The sequence below is a fragment of the Peromyscus maniculatus genome, chromosome 8 (assembly GCF_049852395.1).
Source record: "Peromyscus maniculatus bairdii isolate BWxNUB_F1_BW_parent chromosome 8, HU_Pman_BW_mat_3.1, whole genome shotgun sequence".
In the NCBI taxonomy this organism is placed as follows: Eukaryota; Metazoa; Chordata; class Mammalia; order Rodentia; family Cricetidae; genus Peromyscus; species Peromyscus maniculatus.
In genome coordinates, this window is record NC_134859.1 from 88,600,522 (window position 1) to 88,616,648 (window position 16,127).

Sequence of the window (16,127 nt, forward strand, 5' to 3'; positions counted from 1 at the left end):
CCCAGGAGAAGGAAAGCAAGCATACAACCTGAAGTGCTTACCACGTGACACCTTTTCAGAGCCTGATAGATAGCTACCTTACAAGTTGTGATAAAGCTTTATCTCAGGGCATGGAGAGATGGCTCAGAGGTTAAGAGCGTTGACTGCTCTTCCACAGGTCCTGAGTTCAATTCCCAGCAACCATGTGGTGGCTCACAACCATCTACAATAAGATATTATGCCCTCTTTTAACAAAATCAACCAAAAAGCTTTATCTCGGTCTGTTAGCTGTCCTAATGAATAGAAAAGAGGACTGTAAGACTCACAATGCTCATAGGAAGCCTGGCTATTTCTGCCCACAGACCTGTTTCTGCTGACTTCTGTTCTATTTCTTTTGGCATGATCTTGAAACATAGAATACAATTAGGGCTTCAGCAGCAGCAGCCCATTCCTCTGGTTCTTTCCATTCTGGCTTTTCTGCTAGTTCTTGACTCACAAGGCCTCGCCAAGTGAGTGCAGCACTGAGGTTTGTTGCTAAGCCTTTTCCTTCACAGGGTTACTTTTGTTCCTTAGTGAAATTTGCCTTGCCTGAAGAAGGACCACTTGGAGATGAGAGGGAAGAGATTGTCCACATTGCTGAGGAGGAAGAAGAGGATCTCCAAGATGAAGTTGAAAGTCAGTCTTCTGCTTCCTCTGAAGATTATATCATCATCCTGCCTGAGTGCTTTGACACCAGCCGCCCCCTGGGGGACTCCATGTACAGCTCTGCACTCTCACAGCCAGGCCTGGAGCGAGGGGCTGAAGGCCAACCTGGGATCGAGGCTGGGCAGGAACCAGCTGAGGCCGGAGAAAGACTCCCTGAAGGGGAGAGCCAGCCACAGGAGCAGAGCATCAGTGACATCCTCACGACCTCACAGACGCTGGACACAGTGCCCCTCGTCCCCGAGGTGGTAGGACTGCCACCACCACTGTCCAGGTACTTCTCAGCACCCCTTAGCTGTCCTGTTCTTCAGAGGTGAAATAACCAACTGAATCTCCAAACTTAGATAAATAAAAGACATTTAAGTTCTCAGCATTTGTGAATTTGGTATTTAAACAAATGTTTGTTTTAGTTGACCTTACTTACATGAGCATCTGTGCACTTATTTTAAGAGAAAAATCTTCAAACAAACATTTCTGGACCTTCCTTTCATGTTTGATTCTTGAGTTGAATGAAGGTGACACAATCTTACGTGAGGACTTGTCATTTAACTCAGTGTTAGAGCATTTGACTGGCAAGCATGAGGGCCTGGGTTAACAGAGAAGCCCTCATCCTCCGTGTACTAACACAAAGAACAATTAGGAGACTAAATTCCTTAGGGATATATACCACAAACCCAGAAAGTATGTGAGTCTATGGATCTGGGCCATTGGTCTCTCCTACTAGTATAGAAAATATGGGAGCCCTGAACATAATTTAAACCACTCGGGAAACTAAACTGCCCATCTGTTAGCACCACCTGATGTAGGGGGAAGTGACCTGAGTGAAACCAGTTTTTCTAGCTGGGTTGGGCTAAAGAGGAAGTCAGAGTAGAATGCAACCCTTCTGAGCAGATCCCCACATTCACACGTGATGGGGATTGGGAATGTGAAGCCTGCAGAGCCTCTGGCACTCCTGCCCGTGACTGTTTTCCGGCCACTGCTGTAACTGCTTTTCAACCTCCCTCCAATATTGTGTCTTTCTAAAGGAGCTCCCCTTGCGTACAGCACGGGTCCCCAGAAGTGGATTCACCAATTACCATCCAAGAAGTTCCTTCAGTCCCTGACCAGGTCAGAGGAGGTAAGGACAAGCTTCAGCTTTACCTCCCTTCCTTTGCTTCCACTGGAAGGTATCAACTGGCTGTCGGTTTTGGAGATGCGTGGCCTGTTTTAGAAACTTGCCCTTCTCTCTCTTTCTGCACTCTTCCTTCATGCTGTTTTTGCTCTCAGGTCTCTGTGGAGGCCTTTGGAGATAGGTGCTGTACTGTGGTGGGTGGGAAGGTGCCGCCTTGGAAGCAGGCCAGCCGGCATGCCAGCCCCAGGCTTGCCTCTCCTCACCAGGTTGATGCAGCAGCTCAGCTAGTTGTGATGCCCCTGGGTCTGTCCCCTTATTCGAACCATCAGGACAGTAGCACTGTGAAGGAGTACGTAGGTCCTCACAGTCACTTCTTCCTAAAACACCAAACCTAAAACCATCTGAGAACCAACATATCAGTGTAATAGGATTATAGAAGTTTTTTTATTCAATGAAGCCACCTTGTATAGCATTTCTAGACTTTCTCAGTTACTTCAACCACTCACCGAACTTTTCTTAATAAAGAGGAGGAAAGAAGGAAAGGCTTCAGATAACCTGTTACCTTTCCACCTGCCTCAATAATAGCTTTGCTGGGTTGGGAAACACTAGGTGCTTGTGGACGCCGAATCTAACCAACAGCTCTTCTGCTTTTAGAGCCCAGAGGCTCATCGGGACTTGTCAACAGCAGACAGAAGAGCTGTGACCACTCAAGGTAATGACCTTGTGAAGTCTCTTCAGAAGCAGGTGGACATCCCAGCACTGCTTCTGCTTAACTGAGCCTCTCGGAGCATGTGCCGTCTTAGAGCACAGGAGGAGAGCCCTCGTTCCTCGTTTTAGTGCTAAAGCTTTTGACAACACTGGACAGAGAGCTAGAGCTTGTGTTAAGCATTCTCCCGTTTTAGACAAAGGACTGCCCTAAAAGTCACCTCACCTGTAGTACCCAAGAAGAAAGGAAGATCAAGCCCCATGTGCATTTGGCCATTTTTTTTTTTTCTTAGATACAGCTGCCTCTCTGGTCCCTATCATCTCAAATCAGTATCCAGAAAAATCACATTTCCTTTGCCAGGTGTTTTCTCTGAGATGTGCAGACAGATTGCTGACATCCATGTGTGTCCGTGACACATTAATTTTCAGCTGGGCTGGAACGCTGGCATGGTCACAAGGTGTACGTGTCCTGCGGTGCTCCTGTCTTGTGCCAGCCAAGCCGAGCCCTGCATCAAACCAAGATTTGTAGCTCTGAAAACAGTTCATTCTCTTTTTTTCTACATCTATTTTTTTTTTTTTCTCTTAAGGATACCTCATTGTCTTTCGAGATTAGCGCCCACATTATCCTGTAAGGTCATGAATTTGTTTGGGGAGATAATTTGGTTTTCCTCTGTAGGCACCACAGTGGGAGCGGCATTGCCGGAGGACTGGTGAAGGGGGCCTTGTCTGTTGCGGCCTCTGCGTACAAGGCCCTGTTTTCTGGGCCGCCAGTCACTGCACAGGTCAGTGTGTGGTTTCTTTTCCTTAACTTCAGCCCCTCAGTCACCAGTACAAATGGCAGTGTCTTTCTGTCTGGATTGGCAATTAACATGGCATGGACTATATGTAGATTTCTTCTTTGATGAACACATAGCCCTGCCATTTCCTATCTTTTTAATCAAGTTACTCTGGGGAGAAAAGGAAAAGAACCTAAAATTTGTTGAAGACCTACTACATGTACAGTTACATGTGCAGGTGCTACTGGATGCATAAGACACACATTCCTGTCAACAACTCTGGGAAATTGGCCAAGCATGCACATTTTCAGGACAGGTAGGATACTATGCCGGTGCGGTCCATCAGCTTGAACATCTCCACCTACTGGGACAGAGGTTTCCTGGAAGTTAGTATCTGAACTGAGGCCTAAAGGACAAAGCAAGTGTTCCCCCAGGAAAGAATATTTTAATACTGAATGTGGTAGCTCTCTCCTGTGATCCCAGCTACTGAGGAGGCAGAAAGATTCTAAGTTCAAAGCCAGCTTGGGCTACATAGTGAAACCTTTACTCAAAATAAGATTTTAAAAGTGGTACAGATGTAGTTTAATAATGATAGAACTCTTGCTTAGCACCCTAGGTTCAGTCCCAGGGTCTTGTCTTCTTTGAAAAATAAAGTTGAGTAGCTAGTGAGAGCTGGCAGTGAGTGGATGGAGAATCGGATCTGGAGAGAAGAGTAAGAAAAGGCGAGCTGTAGTGCTGGGGTTTTATATAAGGAATAGGAAGGTTTTTTTGTTGTATTGTTTGGGGTTGGTTTGTTTGGTTGGTTTGGTTTTGGAACAGAGTCTCTCCTCATAACCCTGACTCTCCTGGAAATCACTGTGTAGACTAGGCTGTCCTTGAATTCACAGAGCTCCATCTGCCTCTTGAGTGCTGGGACTTAAGGCATGTGGCACCACACCCCCATGGACAGACTTGGAGGATGTGATTTAATGTGATCACATTTGTTTTTAGTGAGGTCACTCTTCTACAGTATAGCGGTATAATGTAACCAGTAAAGAAATCCACATGAAAATCCACATATAGGTAGAAATTAAGGGTTTAAAAAATAACATAAAAGAGATAGAAATGTCAGAACTTGTTAGGATTAAGTGCTTAAAAACATGTCAAGGGGGCTGGGCAGTGGTAGCACATGCCTTGAATCCCAGCACTTGGGAGGCAGAGTTCTCTTGAGTTCAAGGCCAGCCTGGTCTACAGAGCGAGGTCCTGGACAGGCACCAAAACAACACAGAGAAACCCTGTCTCAAAACAAAAGTCAGGGATAAATTTCAAGCTTTAGCTTAGGTATTCAGTAGTGCCATGCATTACAAGAAAATAGGGCCAGTGAAACAACTCAGTTGAGTCATGGTGCTTGCTACCAAGCCTTGAAAAAACGTGAGTTCCAGTCCCTAGAAAGGGATTGGGAAGTTCCAATCATCATGGAAGGAGAGAACTGATTCTCATGAGTTGTCCTCTGATGACCACATGAGCACCATGCACACAAACATAAAATACATAATGCCCCCCACCAGTGAAAAAAGTTTATTATTTGGGTAGGAGTTGATCTAGTAGGTTTTGCTTAGTGATGAGTTTACAGTTTATCCAGGTTAAAAGTAAAGCCATCTAGCATGTAGTTGGATGTGTACATCTCCATCATAGAGAAGAGATTTGACCTGAGGCTGAAGTTTGACAGTCATTTGCATACAGGTTCTAGCAGGAACTGTGTGATTGGATAGGATTAGCTAGGGAAAATGGAGAAGGCAGAGACGGCCTTTAAGGATAAGGCAACAGAGCTCTACAAAAACAAGACTTAGAGGGAGACAGACAGGGCCACTGCTGGGGTTTGGGGAGGTTCATAAAGGGGCAGTAGGCAGTGCTAAATGCTGCAGAGAGCTGTGACCCAGGAGTGAGGAATCTGACAGACAGTTCCCAAGTATGCTTCACTTTGCCACAGCTAGCTATGTGGGGGAAGGGAGGTAAACACTAGTCCACATAAGGCAGAAGGAAGTGTTCATAAGAGACTTGAGGTTGACGAGCCTACCTGAACGATGTTATCAGTACAGAGGAGAGGAAAATTTCTAAGGTGGTAAAGGTAAAAAGAAAAATGTCTAAGTAGATTAAACCTGTCAAGGGTGATAGACTATTCTAAAATAAGCAGAAAGAGGGACTAGGGGTTATAGCTGAGTTATAGCTCAGTGGCAAAGCACGTGTCTAGCATATGTCAGATGGAGACAGCATCTCAGTGAGTTCAAGGCCAGCCTGATCTACATAGTTCCAGGATAGCCAGGCCTATATAGAAAGACCCTATCTCAAAAGGGGGAGGGCGGGGATTTCTGTAAATAGGTGTTAGCTTCCTCTTAATGAGATCACTTCTATTTTGAGGGTAAAGAGACTGCCTGAGATATAATTTCCCAATTCTGTATCCATCTGACTTGCATACCTGGTAAAGGTTGGTATCACATGCCATCTTCAGGAAGTCTTTCTTGCTCATATTTGTCCCATCACCACAATTTTATGTTCACAAGTCTTCAAGGCTTCTTTTCATCTTGCACTTCAATTTTTCCTTGGCTGAAGAATGGGTGATTTTTGTTTGTTTGGGGTCTTGGAGGTAAGGGCTCACTCTGCAGAGCCCAGGCTAGCCCCAAACTTGTGTTCTTCCTCCAAGCTGGAATCACAGGTATGAGCCGTGCCTAAGCATGTTGCTTTTATCAAGTTCTCTGAAGCATTCATTGTCCTACTCTGCCCCCCTCTCCTTGAACTGTGCACATACCTAGCCAGAACACTCTTGACCCACTGACGTGTGAGGGAGACAGGAAAGCTGTACCTTTGCATCTAATTACCTAACCTTTTGAATAAGTCAGGAAAGACTAGGATGACAATATAATAAAGATTTGCAAGATAAGCAATTAGATTATACAGAAAATGGTCTACTTCTTGTCTTCAACAGCCCATCGTTTCTGAAGATGAGACAGCAGCCTTGATGGCCCATCTCTTTGAAATGGGATTCTGTGACAGGCAGCTGAACCTAAGGCTGCTGAGAAAACACAATTACAACATCCTGCAGGTTGTGACAGAGCTCCTTCACATCAACAACAATGACTGGTACAGCCACCGCTACTGAGGACCCATCTTGTATTAAATAACTGCCTGCTGCTCAGAGATGACCTTAGTCTGTCATTGAGGTGTGGCTGCAAGCCCTTGCTTGTTTTTAATCTGATGAATCTATATCGAGTGTCACTGAATTGTCAAAACAGTACCTGTTACAGTATTTTTTGGAGCAAATCAAAGACCAGAACTTAAATTTTCATTTTAGAAATGGGATAAGTAGTAGACAGACAGTTTTCAGCTGATCTGGACAGAGCTCTCCGCTGTAGTGTGTGGAAGTGTGTTACTTGGACCTCTGTAGACCGCTTTCCTTTTGCTTGTACTGAAGTTGAGTATTTTCCTTTGTTACATGTGGATGTTTTTGATGGGCTGTTAAATGTTAGTTTGGTTTTTGTTTTTTAAAGATTAACCTTGAATGTTTTCAAGAATTATTCTCCTAATCTGTAACCAACTCCAAGCTTCCTAGCTATGTGACATTAAAGGACGGCAGATCAAGAAAGGCATTTCCCTGTAAGACTTAGTTAAATAAGTAACCCTGTGCTTCAAGAGACCCCAGTGGTGCGGTTGAGTGTTCACCTGGCAGGACGGAAGGGCATGCTAGTTAACCCACCAGCACCCATTGAGCAGTGATTGTTGAAGTTATTTTGCATAAAGTTTTATTTAAGGAAAAATCCTAGGTAGTGTGAAATATTTCACTAATCGCATGAAGAGGAAAACCCACCTGTTACATAAAAGGAAAAGGTAAATGTAACAGTCTTCTGTGACTGTCGGAGCAGATCTTAAGAACAGTTACGTGCAAACATTCTTCTCGGTAAGGTTTGGGTACCTGTGAGGGGACAAGGAAGTGCTGATGACTTCTGAGCGTTTGTAATCCTCTTCTGAGGTGTCCAGCCCAGAGAGGAGAACAGGAAGTGCTGGATGGAGGCTAACCCACCAAAAGGTTAGTTTAACTCTAGGATCAATGAGAAGAAGCTTGCTTCCAGAATTCTAGGTCTCATTTAGTTTATCAAAGGGAGCTTTGGGTACAGGAGGTGAAAGAAAAGGTAACAAAACACTAAAGATTTTATTCATAAAAAGAGAAGGAATCTGGACCCCAGCTCAAAGGGGAAAGATAGTTAAAATAGTATTATTTAACTTAGTTGGTATTTATAATGGCGATTTTAATTACTCATAATCTGTTTATTTACAGTCTAACTCTTGAATGCTTCTAAATAAACCACAATTCAAACTGCAAGCCAACCAGGCCGTTTATTATTTAAAACGTTTTCATGGGGTTTGGGGTAGAAATGGAACCGCATGGTGTGGGTAATGAGGTGGATTTGGAGTCGAACCTGTCTTGACCATCTGGGTCCAGTCGTTCCTTCCGTTGTACTTGTACATAACCGCTTAAAGAATTATGAATAAATGTCCTTTGAAACGCTTACCTGGACTAGTTAGTTGGTCCTTGCAGAATTTGTTTTCCCTTGAGCCGGAAGTGTCTTCTAGCGGCGGGCCCTCTGGGGGAGGGGGAGGGGCGGAGAGGCGGGGCCAAGCCTGCTTGGACTCCGAGCTTGTGATAAACGCGCAGCTCCGCAGTTTCGATTATGCTGAGGGCGTCGTCCACTTGGGGTAAGGCACTCCCGGGACCCCCTACCCCTACTTTCTCTTTTTAAAGCAAGAGCCCAGGGACATTTGGGCTTTCTCAGCGCCCAACGTAGTGCCCAAATGCGACTAACGGCCAGTGTGGTAGGATTTAAAATCCTTCCTCAATGAAGTCCTACCTTTCCCTTCCTTGCCCACCTGATGCCCTTGGCAAAATCCCTAGTAGAGAGGGAAACTTGGATCCTGGAAGCCAATGATCCCTGCTCCCCACCTGCCGCACATTCATCTCCCAGGTCTCCGGTGAAGGGAGCTGATCGTCCCGCCCTGGGGACCACCCCACCTTAGAAGCCCCTCTTCCCAAAGGAGCATTCCAGAAAATCCAGTCTTGCAGCTGAGAAGAGCCTGGAATCCCAGACCTAAACCAGGTGAGTACAGTGTCTTTATTTTAGTCCAAGAAGATCTAAGTATGTCTTAACGAGCTGCTTCATTCCAGCCACTACTCGGGGCTTTTGGGGGAAAGTTCAGAATTATCCTTGACCTTTCCTAATGAAGACCAGACTCAAATGTGACAGTGAAGAACAGATTGAGCCTCCCTCCCAGTTCCTCTTCAAACGGCTTCTTAGCCACATCTCTGATCTCTCAATCAAGAAGCCCTGATTTTCTGTTATAGACAGACTCCAGAGTGGAAACCTCCCTTCTACACTCACAGGCTGACTTCGGCAGTTCTGCCCTGGTGCTTGCTCTTGGATTTCTACAGAGTAATCCCTTGATTAGGGAGGACAAAGGGACCCTGCACTGCTGTGCACCCCTCTCCCAGTCTTTGAAGTAAATGATAGTTCAGCTTTTCCTGGAAAAATATTCTACGTTCACTTATGGAAGTCCCTTAAAGTGAAGTAACTTCTGCTTTTCTTTGGTTTTCTCTATTTGAACTCTCATTTTAAAAAAAGGCCCCAAGGCGCCGCCCACACCTCTCCTCTCTAAGCTAAGCTTGCTTGGATAATGGTAAGGCTTCTTGGCAATCTTGAAAACTGAAAACCAGAATTATATCTGGCATCAATGCCAACAGGCTAATAGCACTGAACCTTGTTTTATTTCTCATTAGTGAAAAACCCCGCTGAGCTATGGGTAAGGCATTCTCCCAGCTCGCCTCTCAGCAGGATGAGGACAAGTCGCTCCTACCTGATAACCCAGCCAGAGCCAGCAAGGCTGCCAACTACTTCAGCAGGGGCGGCGGCAAACCACCGTGCTCCAGTGTGCCTTATGCAAGGGTGGCTGGTACCAGCTTTGTGATTTGTCCTACCTGCCTAGGCAATGGGGAGATCCCCCGAGGTGAGTAGCCCAAGGCTCTGGAAATACCCTTGGAACCAGGGAGAGATCCAGACCTGCCCCTCTGTATCTCCTGGAGTAGGTGGCCAGGCTAGTTCATGCTCTCTGAGTCTCAGACTGGCCAAGGAGAAACATTCAGGTCCTGCCATGGCTGTTCCCAGACCTAGAGGAAAGTTTCTTGTCCCTCTGCTCCTCAGACAATACTGAGCTGCCAGCCTCCCCCCTGTGTTCTCAGTCCTGCTGTGGGATGGAGGCAGTGTGCTTCTGGCCCAGCTAGATGGAGTGGGAGGGTGCTTGGGGGAGGCCAGCACGGGAAATATTTGTCATGGACACTTCTTGGCCTCCTTTCTCACCCTCTTTCCCTCTACAGAGCTGGAGAAGCAGCTGGTAGCCCTCATCCCTTACGGAGACCAAAGACTGAAGCCCAGACACACGTGAGTGTCATCCATCCCTAGGGGCTGCCTCACCTTTCTCTTCTGGTTTATCTCCTGGTTTTTCCCCCATCCAGGACGTTCAAGTCTCGCTGTGATTAGACTTACATTACCTTTGAGTTTCCAGGGGTTGTCTTTTAAGAATGATAGTGTCAGCAGCTGAGACTGTGATTCACTGAGAGTTTGCATGAGATGCTGGGTTTGATCGCTAGCCAAAATTAAAAAAATAAATAAATAAATAAATAAATAAAAAAGCAGGGTCGGGGGAGAAGATAAATGTCATAGTTTTGCTAATTACCCTTGATTCACATTGTAGACAATGTATATTGGAATATCAAACCCCATATGTCAGTCAAAATATAACTTAACAAGAACAACAAAGGCCACGTAGATCGCAGTAGATGTGAGCTCAGGCCATTCCGTGACTGTAAATCCTTCCAGGAGGGAACAGGTTGCCCTGGTTGCAGCTCCCTTTGCTATAACAGTTTAGATCTTGTGTTCTTCCTAAAAGAGGTAGAAAACCAGCCGCTCGGTTCAGAAGCAGCCCTGGGTTTCAATGCATGTGGGTTTCAGATCACATTCAGCCCATGACCCTGTATGTGATCAGCATCCATTTGACAAGGATCCCTGCAACCTCCTCCAAAACCCCTCGGCTTCCACCTGAGAACTATTGCCCGGCCTCCCCAGCCACTGTACTAAAAACAGACCCTATCTCAGGAAATGGCTGGGGGGTGGGGGGTACAGGGGCTTGCTGCCCAACCTGATGACCTGAGTCCAAACCCCAGGACCACATGGTAGGAGCGAAGTCACTCCCACAAGTTGCCCTCTGGCCTGCACACACATGCTGTTGCACATACATACAAAATAAATCTGATAAAACTAGAAATAGTGTCCCTCATAAAATACTAGGTTCTTTCTAATTCATATCTCAGATTGAATTGCATGGATAGATAGTATCCTGTTCTGAGTACTGAATTTAATTAAATATTAAAACTCAGAGCTCTCAAAGAGTCATATAGACTGATTTCAAGTGGTTAGAGCAGCATTCATTGAGGTCTTGCCGTCTGCCAGGAACCATGATTAGTTATTTTTTTTTTCCCTCTGTTGACTCATAGGAAATTCTGTGAAATAGATCTAATTATCTCCACTTTACAGACGTACTGGGCTTTTGAAGAGGTTAAGTATTACCATTCAGTGTTACTGGGTCAATGGGGATAGAGATCTGGGAATGGAAGCCATGTTAACTGCCTTCCAATCCTGTGCTGAACCACAGCTAGAGAGCTAAGTATCCAGTTGCCAGATTGTGTGCAAGAGGAAGCCACCTGTCTGGAGAGGAGGCTCTGAATCCCCTCCTTAGATTGTCTTGGTGTTCTCAGACTTTTCTCCTCCATCCTGGGGCCTATTCTCACACAGGAAGCTCTCCGTGTTCCTGGCGGTGATCATCTGCCTGCTTGCTTTCTCCCTCACCATCTTTTTCCTGTATCCACGGTCCATTGTCGTGTACCCTGTAGGCCTCAACTCCTCCATGGTGACCTTTGAAGAAACTCATATACGACTCAATATGACGGTAGGTGGTAGGTGTCCCTGATTTCACCCCTACCTTCTCCAAAACACTTCCATCTTCCTTGTAGCCTAAGGTGAAGGTACCAAGGATCTTGTGGTATGCAGAAGGATGCTGAGAGGCTACATGAGCTCCATAGTAGATTGTATGAGATTGGGGCTCTGCATAGTGAAGGGTTAGAATCTGGGCCAGATCATTCCGAGGGTGGAATAAGGATGTCAGGACAGAATGGAGAGAAACTGAACAGAATAAAACTGAATCCTCAGCTAGCAAACTTTGATTGATTGATGGGTTTTCACTGTGTTGCCCAGGTTGGTCTTGAATTCCTGGGCTCAAGTGATTCAGCCTCCAGAGTAACTGGACTGAAGGGATGTGTTGTGGAATATCATTTTAAGATGTGTTACATTTGTTTATGCTGTGGAACATTTGTTTTAATGATGCAAAGATGTGTTGCATTCTTTTATGTTGCATTTGTTTAACTCTGTGAAGCTGTGTTACTTTGTCTGTCTAAAATACCTGATGGGCTAAAAAGAGCCGAATGGCCAGTAGCAAGGCAGGAGAAAGGATAGGTGGGGCTGGCAGGCAGAGAGAATAAAACAGAGAAATCTGGGAAGAAAAGATTGAGGAGCAAGAAAGGGAGGAGGAGGAAGACATCATGGGCCAGCCATCCAGCAATACAGCAAGCCACGGAGTAAGAAGTAAAGAAAGGTATATAGACTAGAGAAAGAGGCAAAAGATAGATGGGAAAATTTAAGAAAAGCTGGCTAGAAACAAGCCAAGCCAAGGCTGGGCATTCATAAGAAAGAATAAGACGCTGTGATTTATTTGGGAGCTGGGTGGCGGGTCCCCCAAAACAACCAAAGAGTAAAAACAACACCAGGGGGTGGACCACAGGACCCGGCTCAGTGTTACTCCTTAAGCGCCTTCAGAGTCACTAATAAATACTGTCCTTTGTGCCCGCGGCCCACCAGGGTAGGATGGGACTCAAGCCACAGAGCCAGGCTTCTGCAGCTGCTTGTGCTTTCCCTGTGGAGGGGAGCCATGCTCACCATTTCTTCTCCTTGCTGCCCTCTCCAGAATATCTTGAACATCTCCAACAGCAACTTCTATCCCGTCACGGTGACAAAGCTCACTGCAGAGGTTCTCCACCAGACCTCTGTGGTAGGCCAGGTTACCAGCAGCCTCCGCCTGCACATCGGACCTTTGGCCAGTGAACAGGTAACATCCCTCTTCCTGACCAGCCCTGCCCGCAAGTGTGTGGACATCTGTGGTAGTGGGAAGGGGGCGACCTCGGGTGTGGCTAATCGCGTGCCTTTTTGGTTGACAGATGCCTTACGAAGTCGTCAGCAGGATTGGGGATAACAGCACATAGTAAGTACCCTTTGACCTCTTCTACCTTCTTCCTTGGCTTAAAAACCCAGTTAATATTCACTGAGGGGTTGGCGAGGGAAAGACGTTGGCCACCATGACCTGAGTTTGATCTTCCTGTCTTACATGGTAAAAAGAGGAGAACCCACTCCCATAAATTGTCCTTTGACAGCCACATATGCCATGACCTAAGTGTGCCTGAACACACATACACACACACACACACACACACACACACACACACACACACACACACACTTGGTGTTCTTTTAGGTTTTTTTTGTTTGGTTTGGTTTGGTTTGGTTTTTTATTTTGTTTTTGTTTTTGTTTTTCGAGACAGAGTTTCTCTGTGTTGTTTTGGTGCCTGTCCTAGATCAACCACTGCCTGGCCTTGTTTTTGTTTTTAAGACAGGGTTTCTCTGTGTAGCACTGGCCCATCCTGGAACTCACTCTGTAGACCAGTCTGGCCTCAAACTCAAGATTTGCCTACCTCTGCCTCTGCCTCTTGAGTGCTAGGATTAAAGGCATGTGCCACCAACACCTGGCAAACTATACTTTTTAATTTAAAAAATATCTAATTGGCTGCAGGCGGTGGTGGCGCACGCCTTTAATCCCAGCACTCAGGAGGCAGAGGCAGGTGGATCCCTATGAGTTCAAGGCCAGCCTGGTCTATAGAGCTAGTTCCAGGACAGCCAAGCCAGTTACACAGAGAAACCCTGTCTTGAAAAACAAAACAAAAAAATCCACTTGGCTTTGTAATTGCTTCAGACTCAGGAACCTACATTTGACCTGCCCCCTCGTGGCAGGGTAAAAGTCCATCGCCTCTCCCTATTAGGCCTAGATTAGAATAATGGGTAGAACTTGGTTAATCTTTACATGAGTTGGACTCTTTGAAGCTCTGTGGAAGAGTAGTATCTAGTTTTCTGCTGAGAGAGAGGCCAGCATATGTCTGAGCCAAGAACATGGATGGCCAGGTGGCCAGGCTCATCTTAGAGGATAAGGGGTAAGGGGTTGAGAGAGGCATCTTGGAGGCCCCTGATGGGAGGCGAGCAAACTGTGTTGACCTGTGGCTTGTAAGTCCCCTCTTTGAGATTCCCGACCGTCTGGAAAAACAAGGCTCCCTCTTCTCTCCCTCTCAGCAATATCTGTTCGTGGCTGAAAATCAAAGTCCACCATGTTCTTCTGCACATCCAGTAAGTATGGCGTGGGGCTCCCGCATCCCCACCCCCGCGTCGGCCTCACCTCAGCTGCGTTTTATGAGGTAGAGTTGTGGTAGCTCACATCATGAGTCTTTGTTAGCTCCAGAGAACAGCAAGTCTGGGGCCTGTCCCAGACCTTACCTTGCTTAGGAGCCCTGTCTGGAGCTTCCAGAACACCGGTGTGGTAACTGCCCCGGTGTCCTGGCAAAGCAGGGGGCAGAAGGAAGTGGGCAGCGGGAGGTCCTAGGGAGTGAGGCCAAAGCGGCCCCTTCCCTCCCAGCTGTGGCAACAAAGCCTCCTTCCTCTCCAGGGGTGCTTTGACCTGCTCCTACCTGAGCCATCCACAGCAGCTGCCCTTCGAGAGCTTTGAATACGTGGACTGCAGGGAGAACATATCAGTGCCCCACCTGGAGAGCCCTCGGCCAGCCTGACAGCGCTGCCCCGGTCCTGCAGGCTCCCGCAGGCTGTCTGCATCTCAACTCCGTGGAGCTCAAGGAAGGACTTAATGGCTTTGCCAAAGGAGGCAAACACCTGGCTTCACGGTGCCTTCCTCTGACACCCTCAGCACAAGGAGCTTCTTGAACCCTGCCGTAGGCTCTGACTCCTCAGATGTCCCAGAGTCACTGCTGACAGTCCCCACCTCTAGTCGCCTGTGCTGAGAACTGTCTGACTGACCTGGCACTGTCCTGGGGCTGAACATGTTGGTTGCCCGGCTCTCCCAGGGTGGGTCGTCAGTTGGAATGAAGAGAAAGCTTATCTAGATTATTTTAACAGCACAGATGAATCCTTTTCATGTTCTCCCAGTTATAGTGGCCTTGAAGACATGCAGTGCTGTCCCCAAGGTCTCTCTAGGTGACTATAAATGTTCTCTTGTGCTGTCTGCTATGGTCATGTGATAGTGATGGTGGTGACGGCCTGCTTCTCTCGACCTGCATACGACACCATCTAAACCTCTTCTCTGTAGAGCAGCTTTAATGTTATCGTCACAGCAGAAGCTAAAGTAGCTGAGGAGAGGCCATCTGGTCTACCCTAGACCAAAGGCAGAGTCATTTGAAAAGGTATTTATTAAAGGTAAGTTTCTAAGTAAGTTTCTCACAATCCAGAACCCATGTGAGTATTCACAGGTAGGTCAGACAGAAGAGTATTCCCAGTGGCTGTGTTCAAAAAGCCTGAAGGACATAAAGCTTCTAAATGTCAGGACAGAGCTGTGGGGCTCCCATGGGTTCTCTGCTCTGCATCAGGCCCACCCTCTGTTCCCAAGGCCTCTGCTGTCCCCTGGGCCTTGACTGAAGAATGATAGATTCACCAGAACTGGACTAGATCCCTCCTTGCCTGTCTGTGCACTGGAGCCAAACCCCAGGTAACCCCCAGGTTCCCCTGGACTCCAGATAGAGGCGGTATCTGTATTGCAGGAGAGCGGGCATGTGTGTTCACTAAAGCCAGCTAGCTTTGCCCTTCAGACAGGTGGAGGGACGAGCGTGGTGGGCGTGGTGGGGAAAGCTGAAGTTGAAGGTGGATGGATACAAGGACATAGGTGACAGAACTATATTCTAGCTGGGACTACAAGGAGGGAGGGGAGTCTGTCGTTGCCAAGCCAGGGTTAAGGGAACAACAAAACACAGAGACTCAGGGAGGTCAGGCTGAGGTTGCGATGTATAAACCACCAAATGCGAAAGGTTTTTAATCAATAAACTCGATTGAGCCGTGTTGAAGGAAAATGGGGTTCCTGGGCAGATGAGTGAGGATGCTGGTGTACACTCCACACCTCAGACCATTTCGTTTTCTGTGTGCCTGCATGCGGAGGTCAGGGCACAACCTTGGGTGTCCTTCCTTGGGTACTTTTTTTTTAATGTGTTTTATTTTGAGACAGGGTCTCACTGTGGAGCCCTGACTGTCCTGGAACTCACTATGTAGACAAGGCTGGCCTCAAACAGAGATCTGCCTGCTTCTACCTCCCCCGGGCTGGAATTAAGGTGTGTGCCACCATGCCTGAGTTTTTGTTTTGTTTTGTTTTTCGAGACAGGGTTTCTCTGTGTAGTTTTAGTGCCTGTCCTGGAACTCGCTCTATAGACCAGGCTGGCCTCGAACTTACAGAGATCCACCTGTCTCTGCCTCCTGAGTGCTGGATTTAAAGGTGTGCACCACTGCCCAGCTGCCAAGCCCTATCCTTAAAACAGTCAAGGTCCAGGGATCTACCTATCTCTGCCTCCCTGGTCCTGGGATTAGGGAGCACATGCCACCATGCCCAGTTTTTCTCACATGGGTTCT

At 46.9% G+C, this 16,127-nt stretch overlaps 2 protein-coding genes across 18 annotated transcripts in view; both read left to right on the forward strand.

Annotated features, from left to right (window-relative positions):
- The window catches only part of Nbr1 (NBR1 autophagy cargo receptor), a 31,814-nt gene extending 23,998 nt beyond the window's left edge, over positions 1–7,816 (forward strand). For 8 of the 16 annotated variants that reach the window (XM_042282857.2, XM_042282858.2, XM_076577672.1 and 5 more), the window contains 5 exons: positions 553–955; positions 1,707–1,798; positions 2,447–2,504; positions 3,174–3,279; positions 6,236–7,816. In XM_042282857.2, coding sequence (XP_042138791.1) covers positions 553–955; positions 1,707–1,798; positions 2,447–2,504; positions 3,174–3,279; positions 6,236–6,409 — 833 coding nt within the window. In that variant the 3' untranslated portion in view covers positions 6,410–7,816. The remainder of the gene's footprint in view (positions 1–552; positions 956–1,706; positions 1,799–2,446; positions 2,505–3,173; positions 3,280–6,235) is intronic. The other 8 variants (XM_076577675.1, XM_076577676.1, XM_076577680.1 and 5 more) reach the window with 1 other exon arrangement.
- Positions 7,817–7,882: 66 nt separating this feature from the next.
- Tmem106a (transmembrane protein 106A) lies at positions 7,883–14,739 on the forward strand. 2 transcript variants are annotated; one of them, XM_006992952.4, is made up of 9 exons: positions 7,883–8,001; positions 8,268–8,399; positions 9,077–9,303; positions 9,671–9,734; positions 11,145–11,298; positions 12,370–12,510; positions 12,620–12,663; positions 13,800–13,853; positions 14,170–14,739. In XM_006992952.4, exons 3-9 carry the CDS (start codon positions 9,096–9,098, stop codon positions 14,288–14,290), a joined length of 786 nt encoding a protein of 261 aa, XP_006993014.1. In that variant the 5' UTR covers positions 7,883–8,001; positions 8,268–8,399; positions 9,077–9,095; the 3' UTR covers positions 14,291–14,739. The 2 variants fall into 2 exon arrangements, with proteins under 2 accessions (XP_006993014.1, XP_076433810.1); XM_076577695.1 differs by lacking the exon at positions 7,883–8,001 and having other exon boundaries at positions 8,260–8,399.
- The last annotated feature ends 1,388 nt before the right edge of the window (positions 14,740–16,127 follow it).

Coding starts and splice junctions, on each gene's coding strand:
- Tmem106a (XM_006992952.4), top strand. CDS start 9,096: ATGGGTAAGGCATTCTCCCAGCTCGCCTCTCAGCAGGATGAGGACAAG. Junction 9,735..11,144: donor AGACTGAAGCCCAGACACAC/GTGAGTGTCATC, acceptor ATTCTCACACAG/GAAGCTCTCCGTGTTCCTGG. Junction 13,854..14,169: donor CATGTTCTTCTGCACATCCA/GTAAGTATGGCG, acceptor CTTCCTCTCCAG/GGGTGCTTTGACCTGCTCCT.